The sequence below is a fragment of the Typopeltis vanoorti genome, chromosome 23, assembly GCF_054136105.1.
Source record: "Typopeltis vanoorti isolate ZY-2024b chromosome 23, IOZ_Tvanoo_1.0, whole genome shotgun sequence".
NCBI lineage: Eukaryota > Metazoa > Arthropoda > Arachnida > Uropygi > Thelyphonidae > Typopeltis > Typopeltis vanoorti.
The window spans coordinates 6,825,506-6,852,549 of NC_143571.1; the positions used below are offsets into that span (position 1 = coordinate 6,825,506).

The following is a 27,044-nucleotide window of genomic DNA, read 5'->3' on the forward strand; positions in this document are numbered from 1 at the left end:
TCTACTTGTCAAATACTTGTCAAGACTGCAACATTATCAGATCTTATATTTCTATCGTCTAAGGCACTTTGTACTGTATCAATCCACCTATATCTTGGTCTTCCTCTGGGTCGTTTTCCTGCCAACCTGGCAGAGAACACTTGTTTTGCTAATCTTTCCTCGCCCATTCTGTTCAAGTGACCATATCACCTGAGATTAGCTCTGCTAACGCATTCCTGGATGCTGACAATGTCAAGTTCTTTCCTAATATCCTCGTTTTTAATATGATATTGCCATTGATGCCATCTGTTCACGGCTCTAATCTTTCGCGGGACTCTCATATCAGCGGTCTCTAGTCTTTGGTCAAGTGTTTTACTTCTGACCCAGCTCTCAGATCCATAAGTTAAAACTGGTTTGAACACTGTCTTGTATACAGCTAATTTAGTGTTCCGACTAATTTCTCTCTTATTCCATATGAATTTATTCAATTGACTTCCTACCATACCAGCTTTGTTGTTTCTGTTATCTATTTCGATATTTAATTTACCATCTTCACTAAAAATCGTGCCTACGTAGCTGAAATGTTTTACTTGTTCCACAGGTTCCCCGTTCACAAAACAGTGGAAATTTTCAACAATTCTACCTATTTTCATTGTCTTTGTCTTTTTAATGCTGACCTTCATACCATATCTATTACAACAGTTATACAATTTAGTCAGAGGATCTTCCAAACTTGTAGCTGATTTATTTGAACTATAACATCGTCCGCATAAATTAAATAGCTGACATTAACATCTCCAATTCTGATATCATGTTTAATACCACTTTCCTTCATAATGTGATCCATATAGATAATGAATAACAGAGGGGATAATGTACATCCTTCTCTCACATTAGATTTAACATTAAACCATCTTCCTGTACTTCCTTCAATTCTAACTGCTGACTTACAACTCAAATAAAGACTAAGTATTGCTTGATATAATGCCCCATTGACACCATATAACTGTAGCGTATTGAATAGCTTCTCTCTTGGCACCTTGTCATATGCCTTTTCCAAATCGACAAAACTTAAATACAGATCTTTGTTATATTCCCATGCTTTCTCAACTATTTGTTGTAAAGTGAAGATCTGATCCTCACAGCCTCTATTTGGCCTGAATTCAGCTTGTTCTTCACCAAGCTTTTCTTCCACAGTTCTTCTGAACCGTTTCTGAAGTATACTTACATAAATCTTGCCAGGAACACTCAGTAGGGAAATACCTCTGTAATTCTCACATTCAGTTTTATTTCCCTTTTTATATATGGGTACTAGTAGAGCTCTACTCCAATCATTGGGAATTTGTCCCTCTGTCCAGGCTTTCTGAACTATGCAGTGCAGCCACTGTAAGACTTTTATATCACCATATTTCAGCATTTCTGGTCAAATATCATCTACTCCTGCTGTCTTTCCACATTTCAAGCTTTACTCTTAACCAATTATTTCATTATGATCGTTTGGCCTCATTGGTTAAATGAGATTTACTCTGAGATCAAGGTCAACAATGGAATTGGAAATAAATGCAAGATAAGAGGTCTTCATCTATTTCCACGTCGTCTGATATTAACACTGACAGTGGATATTAAAAGCAACATAATACTGTATTATTTTAGATCATTATGATTTTTTAAAAAATGTACAGTACAATGAAGTTTTATTATGTAAAAATTTAACTAATGACATTCTGAAGTCTGGTTTCAAAAGAGAAGAAATGAATGACTTTATAATTTATTTTTCATGTCGATCAGGCCAATTTAGTCCCCCCCCTCCCCAAAATCAACTTTGCACCCTGTGCAAATGCACATGTTGCACCGCCAGTAGAGCCGGTCCTGTTCCTCCAGAATCTTTGATGTGCCTCACATGTGAGATGTCCTTTGATGCTTATGTCTACATTTTGCTAATCGATAAATTTTTCTCTGTCCTTCCTTTGTTTCTAATTGATCATAAAGATCTTGATATGCCATGGCTCTTGCCTGCGCAACAACTCTCTTGGCTTCTTGCTTTCTCTCTCTTGGCTTCTCATTTTATCTCTCTCTTGGCTTCTCGCTTTCTCTCTGTGTACCTCTGTTCTCTTCCACTCTTGACTCATCCTACTTCTGATTTGCCTTCCTCTTAGCTGTCACTGCTTCTTGTACATTATTATTCCATCACCTACCCTCCTGCTTTCTAATCTTTCCAGATGTTTCACCAAGCACCTTGATTGCACAGCTCAGAATTGCATTTGAATTATGTCTCCACCAATCTTGTACACTTTCTGGTCCATCTGAAATCCTTTCTAACATCCTCTCCTTAAAATGGTTCCTTACACTCTCTTCTTTTAAGTGAAGCCACTTAATTGCCTTCATCCAGTGACCTCCAAAGGTTCTTATCTTCAACCCTATTTTAAAGTCTGTGCACAGCAGGCGGTATTGCTACGCCACTTGATCTGTTGAGATTACCTTACAATTTGTCACTTCCTTAAGAGGTTTTCTTCTAGTCAAAATAAAGTCAATCTGTGAACTGCTGTTATTACCACTTCTAAATGTTATTAAATGTTCTTCCCTCTTGCAAAAAAATTAGTTCACAATTGCCAGATCAAATGCTACTGCGAAGTCCACAATTCTCTCTCTTTCTTGGTTCATCATTCCCAACCCATGGGTGCCAGCACCCTTTCACGGTCACTATTCTGTCTTTCATTCTATATGTCCGTTCAAGTCTCTTCCAACAATCACGATCTCGTTTTCTTCCAGTTCCCTCATTTCTTCATCTAGCATGTTCCAGAACTCATCTTTTTCCTTTGCTGTACAGCCAACATGTGGGACATATACACATAAGACAACCACTTGCTCTTCTCCAAGACCCAGTTTCATTCACATGATCCTGTCTTTCCTCCTACCCACTTCCAGTACGTTGTCTTTTATTCTGCCACACATCACAATTCCGATATCATTTCTTCCCTCTTTAGTCGCTCCAGAGTAGAACAATTTATACCTGTCTCCCAGTTCCTTTGCCTTTTCACCCTTCCACCTTGTCTCCTGCACACATAAAATGTCCAACTTCCTCTTCCTCATCATTTCTGCCACCTCTTTTCCCCTTCCAGTCATGCTTCCAACATTCACTATTCCCACTCGCAACATTCTCTCCACCTGATGGGCTTGCTTCTTTAACCGCATCCGCGCTTGATGCAGTAGCCCTCCTCCACTTCTCACAGTTGTAGGGCGATGTAGCTGCGTGTATTCGCTTAAGGAGTATTCCCTAGCCTTTGTATCACTTTCTTTTCAACTCATTTCATCATAGCTAGAGCTGGCAATGAAGTTTTATGACTGGATGCCCTTCCTGATGTCAACCCTTGCCATTTATCTGGACTTGGGACCATCATCTATTGGGACTAGCTTGTCCTTTTCGGTGGCTGCATAAGACAAAATGACATAGCAAAAAGGATAGATTCATCCCTATCCCTCGAATACTCTAATAGCATTGGGAGGGAGGGAAGGAGCAAGAAGAGAAGAAAAAAGCAAAGAAAGAAGGGGAGGGACCAGTCTACAGATAATATAACAGATGTATATTACATGAAGTAAGGCATGGTCCAGCATCAGGTGCCTCGAGTTTGCCATGCCCGTACTCACTAAATTGAGCCCTTACTGATACTACTCATTCATTTAATTTCTCCCACACTAATTTATCTTTCTATTCTTGATATGTATTCTGATACTTTTACTCAAGCATAGTAGTTATCTCCATAATTTTCCAAAATGTATCCGATACTGCTTCCTTCATTTATGTTATAATCTTTTTCTGTGCATTGCAACTATGCTTCCTTTACTGCTTCTAATGCTCTGGCACTGAGCAGGTAGTTAGTAAGTCTGCTCTGGGACATATTGAAGGGATGCATGTTCTACACACACATGTGTGTGTGTGTAGAACATGTATTGCATTTGTTGACAGCACCAGAGGAATTTGCTCATGTCCCAGTCCACTTCAGTACTGCATAATCACTCTAATGACTCAGAGGCAAAGTGACCAAGCTCTGGGTTATGAGCAAATCCTCTAGTGCTGTCAACAAATGCAATACTCCCAATCTAAAGAATCCCCTCTATTATGTGTTTTAGGTAATTATCTGTGAATTAGTGCAGCAGCAACTGCATAAACCAGCTGCACATATAGAGAAAAGTTGTGGGAAAGCAGATGGAACTCTTTTGTTATCATTAACAGCAAACTCCCCCCCCCCCCATATTTTGTTTTGCCTATCATACAGGAAAATACCTTATCTTTACATTCTTAATTTGACAAGGCTAAACCAATGTTTATCCTTTTCAAATTAACCAGTACTAAAAACTTCTGTCTCACTTTTTTTACTGATGATTCTGCATAGCACATGAATTGTAATAATTCCTAGATTATTCCTAAATTATGCTTCCTATTTGAAACTTGAGGAACTACATTCACAACTTTCAATCATTCTCATTGTGACACTTTTTTATTATTATTATTTTCCTAAGATCCCATGGAGTCAAAGACCCATTGTAGAAGATCCTGTTGTCATACACACAACTCATCATAAATTCCCTTGAATGCATTCAAATTCTCTCCAGACACCACACTCTCAGGCAATGCATTCCAATCATTCACAGCTCTCTATGTGAAAAACCTGGTTCTCACTCCCTTGCTCACACCCTCCTTATACAGCTTCCAGATGAAGGGAAGAACCTCTTGTTCTTTCTCAATCTCCCCCTCTCCCCCCATTTTATGAAAAACCTCTTCAACGTTAATGCAAAGCAATCCTATATCAACTTATATGTGTTTATTATATCACCTACCCCTTCCTCCAATCCACAAGACTCTGTAAATTGCATCTTTTCAACCTTTTTTCATATTCAACAGTCCAGAGATCAGAAACTACCTTAGTCAATCACAACTCAACCCCCCCCCCCCCCCAAGATCTCTTATTTTCTCCACCTCCAACAATATATCCCCACCAAGCATAAATTCTACATCCCATCTTTGTTTCCCAAATTTTAAAACCTTACATTTTGTAGCATTCAACTGGTATCCCAATTCCCATTCCCATTTACTCAATCTGTTCAAGTATTTGTAAGGCCACAACATCTTCTCTACTCTTCATAGTTCATCCCAACTTTGCATCATCTGCAAACAACTGAATATCCTCATCCAAATCTTCCCCAGTATTGTTAACATACAGGTTAAACAGCAATGGTCCTAAAATAGATCCCTGAGGCACACCACTAATGACTTTCCTCTTCTGTGATATTGCTCCTCCATACACAACTTGCAGATACCTATCAGATAGCCAATCTCCAATCCAGTGCACTAGTCTAATATCCGGCCCTTCAGAATGCTCACATACATGATGCTTACTTTCTCTAACTTTAAATGATTTGTTACTTTAATTTTGTCACCGGACAACATCTTCTAGAATTGCTTCAAATTCATTCAAATCAATCACCTCAAACTCCACAATCCTTCACATGCAAGCTATAGTTGTATATGCACAATTCCTTTTAGTCTATTAAATCCATACATCTATAAACTGCATGCCATTCTTCTTTCTAGAGAACCTACAGATCGACTTACTTGCTATCATAGTTCTGTATTTGCTACCGTTATTCTCTAGCAACAGATATATATATACAATTTTTGCTCTCTCTCTCTCTCTCTCTCTCTCTCTCTTACACACACACACACACACACACACACACACACACACACACACACACACACACACACACACACACACACACACACACACACACACACACACACCAAAACTATCCACTGTTTCTCTCTTTCTGCATTCTGATAATATCATTAGCATCTTTAATCTTCATTCTGGAAACATGGTTCTATCATACTCTTCAGTCATCCTTCAGATCATGTTATTTCCATAAAATACTGTCTCATTACTCTCCTTGTCAAGCTTTTACATATACTGTGTCCATTCTCTTCTCTTCTGTTCACTACTTTCAATTATAAGCAGTTGTGAATTAAAAACTAAATCAGTTTGCTTAAAATATTAAAATAAATGTTTTCTTGTCAGTTTGAGTGTGAATGTGTATTTGATAATGACAAGGTTGCACCATTTTGAAATTCTGTTTTCAGAATTAGATGGAAGGAGAGATCAGTTTATCAATGAGCTTCATTCTCGCCGAATGAACAACACATTGTAAGTTTTGTTTTCCAAGTTTATGATTAATTTTGATTATTATTTCTTTAAACATTATTTTAGATTATACAAAATGCTGGTTGTAGAATTAGTTGGAAATTTTTTTCAAGCTGAATTTTAAAATTATTGTTATTCACAGACAACTTAATAGTACTAACAGTAATAAACTAACATGTTTGGAAATTATCTGTGTTACAGTAAAATGCTGGTTTGTTTAATGGGTGAATAATGGATGTATGCTCAACATAAAAGGAAAGAACAAATTGATTGACATAACTAATTAATAGAATACAAAAATTTAAGAACTGAAAAAAAAAAAAAAATTTGAATGCTTACCTGCAAATGGGACTCCTGTTTATGCAACCATGAATCAATGTTTCTTTATTCATATGCTTGTCTTACTGTGGACTAACTGGCAGATATGACAGTAATAATTTCCGAAGAGCATGGCTATATCCATTTTCTACAATCAAAGAATTCTGGTCTTGTACTGTGCAGTTCAAACTAACAGTATATAAGGATTGCTTTTTTAGTCTAAAAACCAAATCTTAACTCATTATACAATTGTTATTTTTTTTTGCATTATTCTCACTCCAGCTCTAATAGGTGTTTACATATTTTCATTGCACAAGATATTTTTAGAAACTTTCATGACTACACATGAAAAATAAATAAATAAATAAAACTCCAATATCTTTCATCCAGTATAACATGAACCTTATCACAGAGACAGACCGGTAACTACATTCAAAACATGAATCATGTGGCTACTAGCTCATGTCTCAATCACAGCTGAGTTGATAGGATTACACTATTAGAGTTTGACGGATCAGTTGTAAAAGCTGTAAAAAAAATTATGAATAATTAATAGTGTTCACTTCCCAAAACTTGGAGACTGGCATACAGTCAGAGTGCTTAAGGTTTGTGTGAGTTTGTAATGTTTCATATGTTTCAAAAAATGACCAAATTTGAACCTGCTGGAATGAAGAATCAAAACCTTTGTTTGGTTCCAATGAACTCCATGTCTAGTGTCAGTACATGAGAACTAAGGCCAGACTTGTTACATTTCAAAAATGCATTATAGTCTTGATGGTCCTGGATTCTAATCAAAGCAGAACAATCAGTCTATTAAAAATAGCAAAGATGACACAAACAGACTACCTGTGTTCTTTGAAGCTGGTAAGAGGGACAGGCTGACCCATCTCTTCCCTCATTCTCAGCAAACCTTTACATGGAGCTTTTTTGAAAACAAATTACTTTCAAACTCTTACTGTAGTTATGGTTCGTTGAATGTTTTACTTGTTCCCATGGACAAGACACTTTGGATTTCTTTGTAACCTTAACAGCCAACATGCCAAAATTCACTCCAACCAAATCACCACATGGGTAGCACTACGTGGCCATTCCAGGAATTAAATTGTCCTACCTCGTATGTCAAAATCAACTTAAGAATTCTTACAGGCCAATTTCCAATCAGAGGATAAATACATCTAGAATAGTGGAATGTAGAAAGGTCACAAAAACAAGAGTACATTTTGTTCAACAAGCATCAATTTCAACATTGAAACTGTGTTTCAAAGGAAAGTATTTTCAGAAGTATTGCACTGTGAATGTTGCACAAACTGAGGACAAAATATCTTCTTAATTCTTATTCTTTTATAACACTAATCTTGCCAGTCAAGCAAATAGTCCAATGTTGTGGGTTTGAATTCCACTGGAGACATGGATATTTAATGTCTTGGTTCAGGAACAATTCATCTCAGGGAAAAGTCAACACAAGAAAAATCATCGACCGACCTATTGATCATGGGAAAAATTTGCTGAAAATATTATTTGCTAAAAAATTAAAATTAATAGCAATATATGAAAAGTAAATGCAGTGCAAAATAAATTTCACAAAATATAATTTTATTATGTATCTATGTATTACGTGGTTAGCTGAGTGGATATGCCCTTCACAACCATATGTCTGGGAAAGGAGTGTCCTGGGTTCGATTCCTGTCACAAATATGAATTAGATCTTTCTCAGACATAGCCAAGTTAGCTGGTCTTGGGCGTGGACGGCAGGGATTTTCCTCCTGCAAGCAGGTAAACCAGCCTTGAGAATATAATGCTTCTACAGACATAGGATATACCGGGAGGAATAGCGCCATCCACCTTATTATTATTATTATTATTATTACGGACAGCTCCAAGGAGTCCTTAGACTCATCGAGGGTGGCCCTAAACATCATGTCCACACAACTATATGGCATTCTCATAGTATCTATCATACTTCACCTTGAACTCATTTACAGTCATGGCACCCACAACAGACTCTGGCAGCTTATTCCACTCATTTATCACTCTCCAAGTAAAAAACCCAGCTCTAATACCCTTGCTAATCACACTCTTACCAAGCTTCCATGGATGGCCCCTAGTCCTCCCACTACCACCTATTCTCAAAAATATCTTCTGAATTAATCTTATAGAAACCCTTCAGTAATTTGAATGTCTCAATCATATCACCCCTTTTCTGCCTATCAACCAAATTTCTGCAGCCCACAAATCTTCGACCTGTTCTCATAAGGTTCATTCCATAGTCCTGCTATTATCTTGGTCTCTTGTCTCTGGATACTCTTCCCCATCGAGAAGAAACCCTGACGGCCATATCTGGGTACAGTAATCTAGATGGGGTCTTATCAAGGCTCGAGACAGAGAAACAATAACCTGTTTGTCTCTGCTCATTAAAGTGTTTTTCAGCAACCAAGTGATTTGATGAGCTGATTTTGCCACTTTTGCGATGTGTCCCCTAAACTTCAACCCCCTATCCACCAACACTCCCAAATCTCCGGGCTCATCAATCTCCTGGAGTACAGATCCATCAATGTGGTATACTACTGTTAATTTTTTCACCTCAAAATGCAAAACCTTACATTTTTCCACATTAAATTGACATCCATTCTCCTTAGCCCAGTCCTCCAAGCTATCCAAATCACCTTGCAAAATTTTGACATCCTGAGCATTCACTATTGCTCTACCTAACTTTGTATCATCCACAAACAGATGCACAGTTCCTCTCAGATTCTTTCCTATATCGTTAATGAACAAATTAAGCAGTAACGGTCCAAGAACAGAACCCTGCGGCACACCACTAGTCACAGGTCATCTTTTGGACTCTACTCCTGAATAAACAACTCTCTGATATCTCTCCATCAACCACCCTCCGATCCATCTCAGCAACCCTATATCCATTCTCATATGCTGCAGTTTACTGATTAGAATTCCATGTGGAATTCTAATCAGTAAACTGCATCAAACTGTATCAAAGGCTTTAGCAAGGTCCAGTAGAATCACTGTAAACCCGTTACCCTTATCCAGTTCAGCCATCACTGTGCTTTAGAACATGAGCAAGTTACTGAGGCATGATTTAACCTTCACAAAACCATGCTGTCCCCCATACAGTATCCCATTTTCATCTATCCAATCTTGTATTTTCCTCTTGACTATTTTCTCCAAGACCTTGACAACAATTCCTGATATGCTGATCGGTCAGTAATTTTCAACAGCAGTCTTGGAACCTCCTTTATGCAGTGGAACTGTTTTCCCCTCTTTCCACCCCCTTGGGACTAACCCAGACCCGAGACTCAAGTTAAACAAAATGGTCAAAGGCACTGACAATTCTTTAGCCGCTTCTCGTACGACACGAGCTGGTATACCATCCAATCCTGCAGATGAATTGACATTGAGGTTTTGTAATAGACTATTCACCTCCACTTCATTCACCACAATTCCCGTATAAGCTGTTGGTTCTTCTATTTCTGCAATGTCACCACCTGGATGATAAACTCTTGCAAAGTGCTCACTCAGTAATTCTAATATATCAACTGATTCGGTTTCCTTCCTACCATCGCCATTCTTTAAAATCAATCTACCGTATACATTTTTTCTTTTACTTGCAACATATCGGAAAAACTGTTTGGGATTCTCTTTAGCCTGCATGACTAATGTTCTTTCATAATCCGCTTTTGCTTTTCTTACCACACTTGTTACCCTTCTGGCCTGGGCTTTATATTGTTCATGTGCATGCAGGTCACCTTTCTCCTTAAATTCTCTCCACAGTTGTTTCTTTTTTTCCAGCTCAAGCTTAATGGTGTTATTCATCCATTTAATTTCTACTTGATTTATTATTCGAACTCTAGGTATACAGTCAGTCATTGCCTCATGCAAACACTTCTTAACTGCCTCCCATGAACTATCAACATCTAGCCCTTGCAGTTTTACATGCCATGGTACTGAACCAATCAAATTCCTAAGCTTGTCATACTTACCAGCCTGATAATTCCACATGTACCATGTCTTAATTGTAAATTCCACACCTTTAGCCACCTCCCAAGTCAAGACCCTATGATCACTCTCACCATTTGGTGGCAATGTGGTCATATTCGTTACAGCCAAATCCTCAGATGGAGTTGGCTGTAACGAATGATGCAATTACTAGGTCAAGCACTCTCTGACCCCTAGTATTTTCCATCACGTGCTGTTGCAGATAGTTATCCCTTAATAACCGCATAAAATCCAATTCCTTCCTCTCTTCCCTCCAATCAGTGCTACCATAGTTGAAATCTCCCATGATAATTACCCTCCTTCCACTCATTTCTTCTATTTGCTTATGCATACTATCTCCATTATCCTTGTATAATGGTTGTGGTTATAAGGAATAGAAACCCTCAACACTGTAAAGATAAAAGAGGGAAAGATTAAGAAGAAAAAGATCCGTGTATTATTTATTTAGATTTTAATCAGCTTTTCATAATATTTTTATTCGTATACAGTGAAAGTAATATTTTATTGATTGGTGAGTTTGCTAATTTCTGTGTCATCTTAAAAAGGTATAAATATTCTTTCTTACTTTGATACTATAGGTTCTGATGATGGAATATCAATATTCCATCATCACAAAATTTACAAAAATAATTACAAAATTGAAATAGGGTGGTTTAGGGAGATAGGGCACCATATTTAAGAATATTTATTCTGTGAACCGTTCACTGTTTTCCTGTGTACTTAGACACACACACACACACACACACACACACACACACACACACACACACACACACACACACACACACACACACACACTGCATTCAGTTTCAGTTACTGAATGCATGTGATTTTGAAAATGACCCCACTTTTCCTACATAGGAAAGACATGTTGTACACTTTTATCATTAACAAAGCTATTTTAAGATCACAGGTGCATTTTTGAGTAATTATATAAAGAAAATGATAATAAAATTACCTAAATGTTATCATAATGATGTAAATCAGCATTAGCTGAATTGTCACCTGTGGCTGCAATACTAGTCTTTACCTTTTCCTCAGTTTTCAGAGGAAGAAATTCATCTATCACCTAATAACAATTACAAACTTCCATGTCTATTGCAAGTTTTGAATCCACAGCTCTTTGGTGGGTGAGGATACGCTATATAGTCACTTGTTCATCATCATGGTTTCTTTGCAAATTGTAAATTGTAAATAGGGAAATGAACTAAATAAATAGGAATAAGAAAAAGTTAATTGTGTGTAGCTTTCCAGCCATCTCTGTTTTGAGCCAGTTGAGGTATTTTTCATGGAGAGATCTAGATTGAGAGTATCTGTGCTGATAAGGTGGTTTATATACTGCCAGAATTATTTAGTTAGTCTTGCTCTCCATCTTTGTTCATTTGAGGGGCATATAAAAATAAGATATAAATTATGGAGGAGGAGGATGTTTCAGTTGATGTCCAAGCCAATCAAGTTGATGTCTGCATTGGGTTTCATTCAAGGGTTTTTGGTTTGCTTCTTCTAAAATAGTGGAATTACAAATATGATTCTTCCAGGAGCAACAGTCTTAAGCAGGTTGTACCGAAGTTATTAATGTTTCTTCTTGCTTTTAGAGGCAGAAACGTTCTACATTTCTCCACCATATAAGAAGATAGCTTGAGAGGTTGCTTTAATAAAACCTAATTTTTTTCTCCAAGGTAATGAGGTTGATTTTGATATATTTATTAGATTCCTGTGTTGATTGAGAGCTTTATAGTTTCTTAATAATGTGTCATTTACAGTATTATTTATATCTGAGACTAAGTATTGGTAGTCTTATACTTTTTCTAAAGGTTGGTTGTATTCTGTAATGATGGAACCTTGTACTATATTTGTGAGTATTTAGTTTAATTTTCATTTAACTGTCAATCCAAATATTTTTGCAGCTTGGCATAGTTTATCAAAGAAAGTGTTGTTGCGCCTTGGCTAATGATGACTCTATTAACACTATTCGTCTGCATAGCTGAGGTTGTTAGCCCATTTAGTCAGTTGTTAACGACATGATATTTCTGATTACAGTTTACTTTTGAATGGTTCACAAGAAAAGTAGTTAATTACGTATTTTACTTTGGGAGCATCCATCTATATATATTTTTTTTTTTTTCAGTAAAAGAGAATAATATAAAATGTAAAATTTCTTAGTGTCATAAAATACTGCTATTGGAGGAAAAGGTAAATACTAGTATTTAAGCAACAGATTTACTTATGCTGATTTACATCATTATGATAGCATTAAAGAAAATTATATTTTTATTATAATTTTCCTTAATATCTTCTTCTTAATGCATTAGATGTGATATCTGTTGCAACTAAGACCTCATCTTCTTTAATGGTATCTTTTAGTCTTTTCTAAGTCTTCCTGTTCTTCTCTTATTCTTTGGTTTCCAACTATAGACTTGTTTTATTATTCTATCTATTTTATTATTATGGATGAGTCTACCTACTCTACAACTCTCTGTCTCCCCAATTCAATTCATAACTACAAGAAACCACAACTACACCACCACTAGTATTTTCACAGACAATCACAAATGCCCATGGCGGGATTCGAACCCGCAACCTTTTGGCTGGAGAGCAGATACACTAACCACTCAGCCAACCAGGCTAACTCCTTCTTGATTTGTTTGTTTACTTAATTCCTCTATTTCTACTTTTAATATTGGGATATATTCCGTTTCTTCCTTCTTTTGTGTATTAATAAATCTCCACATTTGTTTCTGTATACCATAGAAATCATGTTTAAGTTCTTTTGTGTATGATTCCCAAAATTAATTTTTGCTTTCTATTTTCGTTTGATTAACTTTATTTCTTATTTTTTTATATTCATTCCAATTATCTGTTGTTTTCATTTGTAGATATTTTTGATATTTTTCTTTTGTTAATATTTTTATTTCTTCATTAAACCATGGAGTCCATCTTCTTGATTTTGCTATTTGTTTTTTACCCCTAATACCTCTGTTGCTATTTCAGTTAAATTTGTTTTAAAAATCATCCAATTATCTTTTACATTTTGTTCACTGCTTATGTTGTTTTTACAAAAACAACATAATGTTGCAAAAACAGAGGATGAAAGAATTGATAGTTGTGGTGGGTACGAATGAATTGAAAGGAAATACATTTTTTATGAGAGAGGACATGAAAGTATTGTTAAAGGTAGCGAAAGAAAAGAGTAACAGAGTTAGGATGGCGAGTCTGTTGCCACGGTATGACAGAGAGGAGTTTAGAAGGAGGGCCATAATCGCAAATGACTTTATGCACAGGTTATGCGGACGGTGTGGTTTGGAATTCATGGACATGTGGAATGAGTTTGATGGGCAAAAGGATTTGTACAAGATGGATGGCCTGCATTTAAATGGATTTGGTGTGCGGAACTGGAAAAAGTGTTGCCGAATGAAGTGAAATGGATGTGTAGAACCAGGGAAACTAGAACTACCGGGGGGGGGGGGGGATATGCGGACATCAGTGAGACAGTTGAGTATAAGAATGTATATAATGTACGCAAGCCAGTACTAAGGACAAGAAATCGGAATGGAATAGTTAGAATAATGCATCAAGATAGAGGTGGGACAAAGGGACCTCTGCATTTCATGTATACTAATGCCAGGAGTATTAGGAACAAGAAGGAAGAATTTTTGGCCTTGATTGGCTCTTCCTGGCCACAGGCTATTGGCAATAGTGAAACATGGCTGACAGAAGATGATATAGTTAGTGGGATAGAATGTGTAGGTGATAGTGTGTTTAGGAGGGACAGAGAGAATAAAATGGGGGAAGCTGATAATAGCTGATGAACTCCAGCCAAGGAGAATTGTATCGAAGGATAGTGAAAAGAGCTCATTTGAGGGTATTTAGTGTGAGATTGAGACAGGCAGAACAAAATATGCAGTTGGGTGTTGCTATAGACCAGGTGATGGAATAGATGGTCGAGATAGTATGCATAGGGAAATTGATGAAATGAGTGGAAGGAGGGTAATTATTATGGGGGATTTCAACTATGGTAACATTGATTGGAAGGAGGAGAGGACACATGTGAGGAAGGAAATGGATTTTACTCAATTATTAAGGGATAACTATCTGAGACAGCATGTACTTGAAAATATTAGGAGTGTGAGAGTGCTTGACCTGGTAATAGCATCTGAGAATGTGACTGTAATGAATATGACCATGTTGCCACCTATTGGTGAGAGTGATCATAAGGTCTTGACTGGATAGGTGGCTAAAGGTGTGGAATTTTCAATTAAGACAGGGTATATGTGGAATTACCGTGCTGGCAAGTATGACAAGCTTAGGAGATTGCTTGGATCAGTGCCATGGCATGTACAACTGCAAGGGCTGGATGTTGATAGAGCATGAGAAGTGGTCAAGGAGCATTTATAGGAGGTTATTGCTGATTGTATACCTAGGGTCCGAATAGTAAAACAAGTAGAGGTTAAATGGATGAATAACACCATTAAGCTTGAGCTGCAAAAAAAGAAACAACTGTGGAGGGAATTTAAGGAAAGAAGTGACCTGCAGGCACACGAATGGTATAAAGTGCAAGCCAGAAGGGTAACGAGTGTGGTAAAAAAAGCAAAAGCGGATTATGAAAGGAAACTAGCTATGCAAGCTAAAGAGAATCCCAAACACTTCTTTCAATATGCTGCAACCAAAAAAAAACAAACTGTACACAGCAAAATGATTTTAAGGAATGACGATGGTAAGGAGGTCACTGAATCAGTCGATATAGTGGAATTACTGAGCGAGCACTTTGCAAGAGTATATCATCCAGGTGGTGACATTGAAAAAATGAATGAACCATTAGTTTATGCAGGAATTGTGATGAATGAAGTGGACGTGAATAGTCTATTACAGAACCTTAATGTGAATACATCTGTGGGATTGAATGGTATACCAGCACGGGTCTTACATGAAGCGGCTAAACAATTATCAGTGCCCTTGACCATGTTGTTTAATCTGAGTCTCGGGTCTGGTTTAGTTCCAAAGGTGTGGAAAGAGGGGAAAATAGTTCCACTGCATAAAGGAGGATCCAAGACTACTGTTGCAAATTACCGACCGATCAGCATATCAGGAGTCGTTGTCAAGGTCTTGGAGAAAGTAGTCAAGGGAAAAATACAGGAATGGATTGATGAAAATGAGATACTGTACGGGGGAAAGCATGGCTTTGTGAAGGGTAGATCATGCCTCGGTAACTTGCTCAATTTTTATAACACAGTGATGGCTGAACTGGATAAGGGTAATGGGTTTACAGTGATACTGCTGGACCTGGCTAAGGCATTTGACAGGATACCGCATGGAATTCTAATCCGTAAACTACAACATATGGGAATGGATGTAGGGTTGGTGAGATGGATAGGTGGGTGGTTGATGGAGAGATATCAGAGAGTAGTTTATTCAGGGGTAGAGTCCAATAGACGGCCTGTGACTAGTGGTGTGCCACAGGGTTCTGTTCTTGGACCACTGCTGTTTAATTTGTTCTTTAACGATATAGGGAAGGATCTAACAGGAACAGTTCATTTGTTCGCTGATAATGCAAAGTTGGGTAGGGCAATAGTGAATGCAGAAGATGTCAAAATCTTGCAGGACAACTTGGATTGATTGGATTCTGGGCTAAGGAGAATGGATGTCAATTTAATGTGACAAAATGTAAGGTTATGCATTTTGGTGTGAAAAGATTAGCAGCAGTATACCACATTGATGGATCTGTACGCCAGGAGATCGATGAGGCCAGGGATTTGGGAGTGTTGGTGGATAGGGAGATAAAGTTTAGGGGAGACATTGCAAAAGTGACTAAATCAGCTCATCGACTTACTTAGTTGTTGAAAAATACTTTGACGAGCAGAGACAAGCAAGTTATTGTACCTCTGTACCGAGCCTTGATAAGACCTCATCTCCAGTACTGTGCCCAAATTTGGTCACCTAGGTTTCTTCTTGATGGGGAGGAGGTGGAGAGGATCCAGAGGCGAGTGACCAAGATGATAGCATGTCTATGGAATGAACCTTATGAGAATAGGTTGAAGATTTGTGGGTTGCAGAAATTAGTTGATAATTGGAAAAGGGGAGATATGATTGAGACATACAAATTGCTGAAGGGTTTCTATAGGATTAATTCAGAGGATATTTTTGAGATCAGGACTGGTGGTGGGAGAACTAGGGGACACCTATGGAAGCTGGAAAAGAGTGTGGTTAGCAAGGGTGTTAGAGCTGGGTTCTTTACTTTTAGAGTGGTAAATGAGTGGAATAAGCTGCCATAGTCTGTTGTGGGTGCTATGACGGCGAGTGAGTTCAAGGCAAGGTATGATAGATACTATGAGAATGCCGTATAGTTGCGTGGACATGATGTTTAAGGCCTCCCTCGATGAGTCTAAGGACTCCCTGGAGTCACCCGTAATAATAATAATTTATTACGCTGATAAAATATATTCATTATTTTTAACTTATTAATCTGCAAAGAATTGTATCAATGTTTCTCCATTATTGTTTATTTTTTCTTCATTAAATCTTTGCATAATTCAATTTATTGGTATATTTCCTATTCTTGCATTTAAGTCTCCCATTATAATTAATTTTTCATTTGGTTTTATTTCTTGTATTATTTGTCCTAAGTCCTCATAGAAAGCTTCTGTTTTTCCTTTTCTTCCTTCTTCTGGGACATATACTGTAATTATATTTATTTTACCTCTATCTGTTTTTATCCTAAATGTTAATATTCTTTCCTTTCTTTTAGGCTTGCACGGTGATTCGAATGCATTTTTGGAAATTATGGAGACAACTACCGTGTTTGAATAAAAACTTTAGTTTACTATTACTAAAATTTTACAATTCGACGTTTCGACCTTTATGTCAAGGTCATCTTCTGGAGCGTACAAATATACACAAGAAACAAGCTATACTATAATCATACTGGTTCGTTAAAGACACTGACTAACTGCTACCACAATTGTTGGCCTGACCTCTGGTGAAAAGAAAAAAAAAAAAAAACTATACATCAACGCTAGAGTCCTATTATTTGTGTTGTCTACTATATAGATATATTAACATCATTCCAGCCAGTTGGAGTGGAATGGTTTCTAATAATAGCAGATTGGCTAGAGTCCTGACTTATGTTGAATCTTTCAAATTAGGTTGGCTGAATGTGTGCCATCGAGATCCTTGGAATTTTCATACCATCTTTATTGTTGATATTTGGGTGGTTTATCAGGATTTCGCAGGATTCTTTAAATTTTCTTTCGTACCATGTTTTTGTGCGGTGTAAGGAGCAGGTGCTTTTCCAGTTGATTTGGTGTAAGGTGTTGAGTGCATGGTCTGAGAGGCCTGCTTCACCATAATGGTTATATTTAATGCATCTAATGTGTTCTTTCTTGCGTATAGGGATTGTCCGTCCTGTTTCTCCAATGTACCGTAAGTTACAGGTGCAGCGGATGCAATATAGTAGACAACTGTCTACTATAGACAGTTGTCTATAGTATTTTGTTTAGTTTACTATTACTATTTAGTAATAGTAAACTAAAGTTTTTATTCAAACACGGTAGTTGTCTCCATAATTTCCAAAAATGCATTCGAATCACCGTGCAAGCCTAAAAGAAAGGATTCAGATCATCCATGGAAATGATACCCACAAGCGCTGCAATCGCTATGGTAAGCTAAAGATTCGTATTTCTCTCCTGATCAATCGGCTGGCCTTTTTAAAGAGATGCAGAGACAATAACCTCATTCCGATCTGCATAAGGCTAAAAAAGAAATTTACGTCCGCTAAGGCACTCCGTATCTATGACTGCACAGAAAAAGCAATGCTTAGAGAACAGATCCAAACAGCCCGCCAAAACCTAGCTACAACACAAAATCTAGTTTCTGAATTACAATCAGAACTATTGAACTATGTTAACCCAGACATTCTACAAACACTTGAAAGAATTACTGACAATTTGGCCAAGCATACCCTGGAAAAGAACAAAGAAAAACTCAAGAAAAAATTCCACAGGTTGAAACAACGGCAAAATATGGCGGCCAATCAGAGGACTTCCTCCCTGAGAAACAACAATGGACAACAAACAAGGGAGACAAGAAGCGACCAACCACCGACAAGCAAGAACCATGTGATTAACTTATCAAGCCACACCCTGGACAACAGTGAACTCATGCTGCTGAATAAAGGACTGAACTACGCAATAGTGCCTAAAAAGGTGAACAAATTAGATTTTATCTACCACATTGAAAGAGGCATCAGATCCCTACCTAACAACATAGCAGACAAAATACGACTAGAAACCAGTAATGTCCTAAATACCAAGAAAACCATACAGAACAACCTGACTAAAACAGAATTAGCAGCAATTAAATCGTTAAAAGCCAAACAAAACATAATAATAACGAAAGCTGATAAAGGCAGTGCCACTGTTGTCCTTGACAGGTCAACATACATACTGCAAATGAACCAACTAGTAGCCGATAACAACACATATAAAATGGTAAATTATAACCCAACAAAGAGGATAAAGGACAAAACAGAAAAACTACTAAAGTCCGTCACTTCTTGGCCACCAGACACAGTTAAAAAACTCAAACCCCACTACACCCGCCCCCCCAGAATATATGGGGTTCCGAAAATACACAAACAAAATGTGCCCCTTCGACCAATAGTGGAAGGAATAGACAGTCCCAATTACCACCTAGCCAAGAAATTAGCGGCAACACTCAAGGAGTTGGTAGGTCATTCCCCCTCCTACGTAAAAAACACACAACACTTTATAAACATAATCAAAAACATAACACTTGACAAAGACGACTTATTAGTCAGTTTTGACTTTTCTGCCCTTTTCACTAATGTCCCCATCAATGACACTATTCTCCTACTACAGAACAAATTTCCGCCCGACATTACGGCCCTCTTTGCCCACGTACTAAAGTCCGGTTACTTCGTGTGGCAAAACAAATTCTACCTACAAAAGGAAGGTACGGCCATGGGCTCACCATTATCCCCCCCCAATCGCAAACTTCTACATGGAAACCTTTGAGCAAAGGGCTCTTGATTCCGCCACGCTTCGACTTACAATCTGGCTCAGATACGTTGACGACGTGTTCGCGATCTGGCCACACGGTCGACAAACGCTAAACACATTCCTCAGCCACCTAAACAAACAACACGAACGCATACAATTTACCATTGAAATCGAAAACCAAAATTCGCTCCCCTTTCCTAGACACACTAGTTACACATCTTCCTTCAGGCAATCTATCCTTCATGGTCTACCGAAAACCGACACACACGGGCCAATACGTACATGCGAATTCATATCACCACCCAGCACAAAAATATGGAGTCATAAACACCCTTAAAAACAGAGCCACAACTATTTGTTCTAACCAGCAAGCCCTGAAACAAGAACTAAAAATCATTAGTGACACATTCATAAACAATGGCTATAACAAAAATACTGTCAATAAAATACTCTATAAAACCACAACAAAAACAAATCTAGATTACAGTAAAACCATAGCCATCCCATACATTAAAGGGTTATCAGAAAAAATCAACAGAATCCTACAACATTATAACCTCAATGCCACCTTTAAACCACCCACTAAACTTAAAACCATATTCAACTCCTCTAAGGATCCTCTCCTCCCATTAGCACATCCTGGAGTCTATTGCATCCGCTGCACCTGTAACTTACCGTACATTGGAGAAACAGGACGGACACTCCCTATATGCAAGAAAGAACACATTAGACACATTAAATATAACCATTATGGTGAAGCAGGCCTCTCAGACCATGCACTCAACACCTTACACCAAATCAACTGGAAAAGCACCTGCTCCTTACACCGCATAAAAACATGGTACGAAAGAAAATTTAAAGAATCCTGCGAAATCCTGATAAACCACCCAAATATCAACAATAAAGATGGTATGAAAATTCCAAGGATCTCGATGGCACACATTCAGCCAACCTAATTTGAAAGATTCAACATAAGTCAGGACTCTAGCCAATCTGCTATTATTAGAAACCATTCCACTCCAACTGGCTGGAATGATGTTAATATATCTATATAGTAGACAACACAAATTAGGACTCTAGCGTTGATGTATAATTTTTTTTTTTTTTTTTTTTTTTCACCAGAGGTCAGGCCAACAATTGTGGTAGCGGTTAGTCAGTGTCTTTAATGAACCAGTATGATTATAGTATAGCTTGTTTCTTGTGTATATTTGTACGCTCCAGAAGATGACCTTGACATAAAGGTCGAAACGTCGAATTGTAAAATTTTAGTAATAGTAAACTAAAGTTTTTATTCAAACACGGTAGTTGTCTCCATAATTTCCAAAAATGCATTAATATTCTTTCGCTTATATATTCATATTCTTTTATATTTTCATTTAACTCTAGGTATTAGTATTCCTACTCCAGCTTCAGCTCTGTTTTCTTTTTTCACTCCACTGTATATAAATATATAATCTTGTATATTCATTGTTCCGTTTCCTTTTTTTTTTTTTTTTTTGTTTCTGTTATGCTGCATATTTTACAAATGAACCTATACAAATGCTTATACAAATAAATGAACCTATACAAATGCTTATGCATTTGTATAGGTTCATTTGTCGATTAATGGAAAAGAGGAAGAACTCTTTCTTCCTTTCTTTCAAAATTGCACCTATGTTCTTAAAACTAGCTCTGCAAATGATAGCAGCATGCAAGATTTCTTTCCTATGCAGGAAAAGTGCGGTGATTTTCAAAATACACATGTATTCAATAACTGAAACACATCACCATCTGAATTAGTTCAGATAAAAAATATATTACACCTGGATGGATGTCTAAATGCACAGAACAGAGAAATAGTGAACAGTTAGAAGAATAAATATTCTTAAAATATTGTGCCCTTCTCCTTAAATATTCTTAAATATTTTGTTCTCCCTAATAACTATTCTAACTATTAATAGAATAGTTGGATATAAATATTACCCCTAAATATTTTTAAATATGATGCTCTTTCTCCCTAACCATCCTATCCGAGTTTTGTAACAATTAATGCTCCATTTACAGAGCCTGTAATAAGAAAGAATATTAATGACTTTATATGGAATAAAAAATTTCAAAACGCTAAGTATAATTGAAATAATAAATAATGCATAAAATCTTTTTTTTTTTCATATATGGGAATGACATGAAATAGGATTTTGAATTTTCTTGTGAAGAATTTTTGTGCGATGAATTTCCATGCAATGAATTTTCCACGCGATGAATTGTTCAGACACGAATGTCTTTATTAACTCTGTGTGTGTGTGTGTGTGAGAGAGAGATATGGTGTGCGATATACATGTGTATATACACCCTCTCTCCAAAAAGAAACTGAACTTTTCAAAAATAGAAGAAACTAGTGGTGCCACCTGTTGTATATTTTTGTTGTCAAAAGCGGCAACCTTCATTAGTGTTGTGTCAACTGTTTATGACATTTGGTTCATTATAAGCCGAGTTATAATGCCAAGAGTGACGGTGTGTTTTGACAAATGGTCGGAAAATGAGTTTCAAACAGAGAGCTGCAATTGACTTTTCTGTTAAACTTGGTAAAAGTTTTACCAAAATGCATCAAATGGTTCAAAAAGCATACGATGGTGAATGCTTATCCCATACTCAAGTTTATGAGTGGTTTAAGAGATTTCAAAGTGGTTGTGAGGAGCTTGAGGATGACGAAAAGCCAGGCCTTCCAAAAACTGGACTGAGCGAAATTAACATGCAAAAAAGTGTGCGATTTCATTAAAGAAAATCCAAAATTGTCCGTGAGATTGAAGATGAATTTGGGATTCCAAAATGCACAATATTTTGACCGAGAGTTTGGGCCTTCATAAATTGAATTCATGATTTGCTCCCCACAAGTTGACCAATGACCAAAAAATGTATCGAATTGAACACTGCAAGGACCTCATTAAAACTGCTTGTAATGACTCAGACTTCCTTGAAACAGTCATTACTGATGACGAAATGTGGTGTTTTGAGTATGAGCCTGAAACAAAGCTCCAGAGTGCTGAGTGGGGACCACCCGAATAGGGGCATCCGAAAAAAGTCACTTGGAGAAGTCAAAAGTAAAGACAATGCTGATTTGTTTCTACGATTTCAAGGGCATTATCTTATCCACAAAGAATTCATTCAACTGGCCAAACAGTCAATGAGTTTTATCTCAAAGTTTTGAACTAATTGATAGGAGAATTCATCGCGAATGGCATGTATATCGTGATGTAGGTAGTCTTGTATCTTGGTCACTTTTGCATGATAATGCACCATCTCATCATTCAACATTGTGAGACAGTTTTTGAGCAAAAACCAAGTTTGTATGTTGGATCACTCACCATATTCACATGATTTAGCATCCTGTGACTTCTTTCTCTTCCCCTGACTTCATTTGCAGATGAAAGGAAAGCGATATGATACCATTGAAAACGTTCAAGCAGCAGTAACCACGACCCTCAACAGTATCCCAAAACGATATAAAAAACTCATTTAACGAATTAATTGACCGTGCCAAACACTGTATCAAAGCTGAGGGAGAGTATATTGATTGAAATAAATGATTTGAATAATTATAATTGGCCTGTGTTTTATTTTCTATTAAAAGTTCTTTTTGGACAGAGGGTGTATGTATATCTGCAATATAATTCAGTTTATCAAGTATGAAATATATGAAATAATCATTACAACTTTTTTCCTCCCATTAGACCAGATCCTCGTTTTATATCATATCAGAAAGATCGCAGTATGGGCATTTGTCTTACTGGTGGCAGTGAAGTTGGAATCTTTGTTACAGCTGTTCAACCTGGGAGTTCTGCATTTATACAAGGTCTACAACCTGGTGATAAAATACTCAAAGTTAGTAAATGCACATAAATTAACACTTTCTTCAGCATTTGGAAATTGATAATTTACATTCTTTAATATATGTATATATATATATATATATATGTATAATTGAATGTGTATATAAGTCAATAGGTAGCATAGCACTAAAAAGTCTAATCTTTCAAGGTACCCGTTTCATAACTTTAGAAATAAAATTACACAATGACCACATTTGTTTTATAACACTAAAATATCATTTAATGCTGATACAATTATTCAAGCATTTTAAGTGATGTGCTGATATCATTCCTTTTGACAAGTACTCCTGTTTTGGTATGCTCCGTCAAATAATAATAATAATAATAATAATAATAATAATAATAATTCAATTACAGTTTAATAGAACTATTGATGTATGGTACGGGATTATATTATATATAATCCAGATATTATATTGTAAGCAATTCTATAACTAGAAGATATTTACCATATATAAAACCATAATCTTCTACTTCTTCTTCCTATCGTGAATTTTAGGCCAAGTGGCCTGTTCCAGTTTCATGTCACTTTCTTGTCTTCCAATTCTTCTTTTTCCATTTATTTTATATCCACATGGTATTTTTGATAGTCTGCTATTATCCATTCGATGTAGATGTTCTGACCACTTTTGTTTATATTTACTTATATAGTAGAGAATTGGTTTTATATTCAGGTATTGTATTGTAAAATTTCTTCACTTCTTTTATTGTTTCATTTAGTATATCCAGCTGTTTTTCTGAGAAATTTCATTATTGTTGTTTAAATCTGTTTTTATGGTCGATGTTTCACTTCCATATAATGAATTTGGTTTAGACAAAACGTCATGTAGTCTGATTCTGGTGTGATTTTGTACTAAGGATGTTTTAAATATATATATATATATATATTATGCTATTTACTTTTACAACATTTGATATTTTAATGTCTATATCATTTTTATCTTCACATGATAAGTCACATCCCTGGTATTTGAACGTATTACTTGTTCTGATATTTTATTATATATAAGTATTTTACTTCTTATTAGGTTTTCTCCTTTGAAAGCCAATATTTTTGTCTTTACTTTTAATGTTCTCATATTATAATGTTCTGAAATTTTATTTCTTGATTTATCTGATTTCTGTAGATTATCTTCTGTTGTAGCTAATACAATTTGATAATCTACAAATAATAGTGTGTCTATCTTTATTTGTGACTTTATTTGTATACCAAACAGATTTTGCTGTTTACAGATTTTTATAATTTTATTTATATCATCATCATCAATTTTCTGATATATATCCTCAAGGGTGTTCAGGCTACTATGACAGCATTGCATGATTAAATTTACATTGTTATTAACCTCCTAACTACAATTTTCCTCTAAATCGGTCTATTACTTGTCAGCACTAAAATGTTGTTACATCTAACATTTCATTCTTCTAAGGCCCTTCTGACTGAATCAATCCATCTAGACCTTGGTCTTCCTCTATGCCTCTTTCCTGCCATCTTGGCATCAAACATCTTTTTTCTAACCTTTCCTCACATTCTATTTAAGTGGTCATACCACCTTAGCAGTGGTGTAGCTAGAGGTTTTCCTGTCCCTCTCAATACACACCAAAAATACAAAAAGTCAAAACGACTTATAGGGAAATAAATTAAAACACTGTTCATTTTTTAAGTAAAACTTTAATTTCAACATTCTAATATGTTATTTTTCATGCTTTTCTGTTAGCAAAATCATCAATGACATTGGCAAAGTCTATTTCATAGTAATATAGGTTATTATTAATCAATTTTATCTAGAAAAACTCCTCACAACTAGCAACACTTACAGCAATTGTGAGGAAAATTTGTAGTAGTAATACAATATTTGGAAATGAGTTCTCAACACCGTATTTTAGAATTAACTGCAAAAGTCAAAAAAGGTTCAAAGGGTGTCCCCCCCCCCCCCTAGTTACGCCTCTGCATCTTAGATTAGACTAGAGACCACAGATACCTCATATCTGTGGTCTCTAGTCTTTAATCAAGTATGTTATTTCTAACTCAACTGTCAGATCCATAACTTAAAACTGTCTTGTATACTGCTAGTATGGTGTTTTGGCTAATTTCTCTCTTATTCCATATAAATTTATTCAGCTGGCTACCAACCATACCAGCTTTGCTTATTCTGTTATCTATTTCCTAAATAGCTGAAATATTTTCGTTGTTCCATCGGAACTCCATTCAGAGTGCAGCTGAAGTTTTCTATGTGCCTATCTATTTTGTAGTTTTGGTCCTTTTATTGCTTATTTTCAGGGCAAATTGTTACAGCTATTATTCAGTTTAGTTCGAGAATCCTGGAGACTTGCACTAGATGTGTTTAGGAGTTCAACATCATCTGCATAAAGTAAAGAGCAGTTTGACATCTCCAATTCTAATATCAGGCCTGATACCACTTTCTTTTATATTGTGATCCATATAGATGATGAATAAGAGCAGAGAACATGTGCATCCTTGTCTTACCACAGATTTTACATCAAACCATCTGCCTGTATTTCCTACATTTCTAACTGCTGGATTACAAGTTAAATATAAACTATGTATTGTGCTGTCTAATCCTGCATTTATTCCATATGATTGTAGGGGTTTTGAAAAGTTTTATCTCTGGGTATCTTTTGCAAATATTCAAAATTTAAGTACAGATCCTTATCGTATTCTCATGATTTGTCAACTGATCTTGACAACCTCTGTTTGTCCTGAACCCAGTTTGTTTTTCTCCAGGTTTCACAGTCTTTTTCAACCTCTTTTCAAGTATGCTTGCATAAATCTTACCTTGAATGCTTAGTAGAGAAATTCCTCTGTAATTCTCATGTTCAGATTTGTTCCCTTTTTTTATAGATAGTTACTACGAGAGCACTACTCTAATCATCTGGAATTCAACCTTCTGGCCAGGCCATTTGAATTATGTAGTGTAGCCCCTGTAAAACCTTTATATCTCCTATTTAAGCTTTTTATGGTCAAATATCATCTACTGTAGCTGCCTTTCCACATTTCTTGTTTTTGATGTCTTATTCCATCTCAATGATTGATGTGTATTGCTCTTTGCATTTCTCTTGAAAATGTTCTAGTATGGTTCTGTCACTGCTTATTTCATATAGCAGTCTTTCAAAGTAATTACTCGAATTAAGATATCCTTATCTGCAGTTTTCATGTCATCTCCTCTTTAACATCTTTGGTTCTTTTTTACAATACTCTTTCCTCCATTCTGAGCTTTTTCAGTAGTCTTCAGAACATTTTGCCACCACTTTTCAGTCTTCCCATGACTTTTGTTTAGCTAATTTTACACATAGCTTAACTCTCTTATATTTTTCTCTTTATTCAATTAGTGCATCTACCACCTTATTTGCTACAGACTTTGGTATGCTGTCTGTCCACCATGGGGTTCTTATTTTTCCATCCTTACAGACAACTTCACTACATACCTTTCTAGCTGAATCAATCAATGTCTTCTTCAGAGTTTGTTGCTGAGACTCTAAGGTTTGGTTCTTGTTTTCAAATTGCTTCAAAATTTTTTCGATAATGTTTGTATAGTCGCGTCATCTACAGTTTACCGGTAAAAGCTGCTCAACTTTAATTCTTTTTAAAAAGTTACATACACACTGTTCTTTTCATTGTGATATCCATTTTTATCCTG

General features: G+C 36.4%; 1 protein-coding gene across 1 annotated transcript in view; it reads left to right on the forward strand.

Annotated features, from left to right (window-relative positions):
- LOC150093598 (tight junction protein 1-like) overlaps positions 1 to 27,044 on the forward strand; it is a 712,683-nt gene that overhangs the window by 344,024 nt on the left and 341,615 nt on the right. The window contains exons 13-14 of the mRNA XM_090413230.1: positions 6,116 to 6,179; positions 23,230 to 23,380. Of these exons, the coding sequence (XP_090269356.1) occupies positions 6,116 to 6,179; positions 23,230 to 23,380 (215 nt within the window). The remainder of the gene's footprint in view (positions 1 to 6,115; positions 6,180 to 23,229; positions 23,381 to 27,044) is intronic.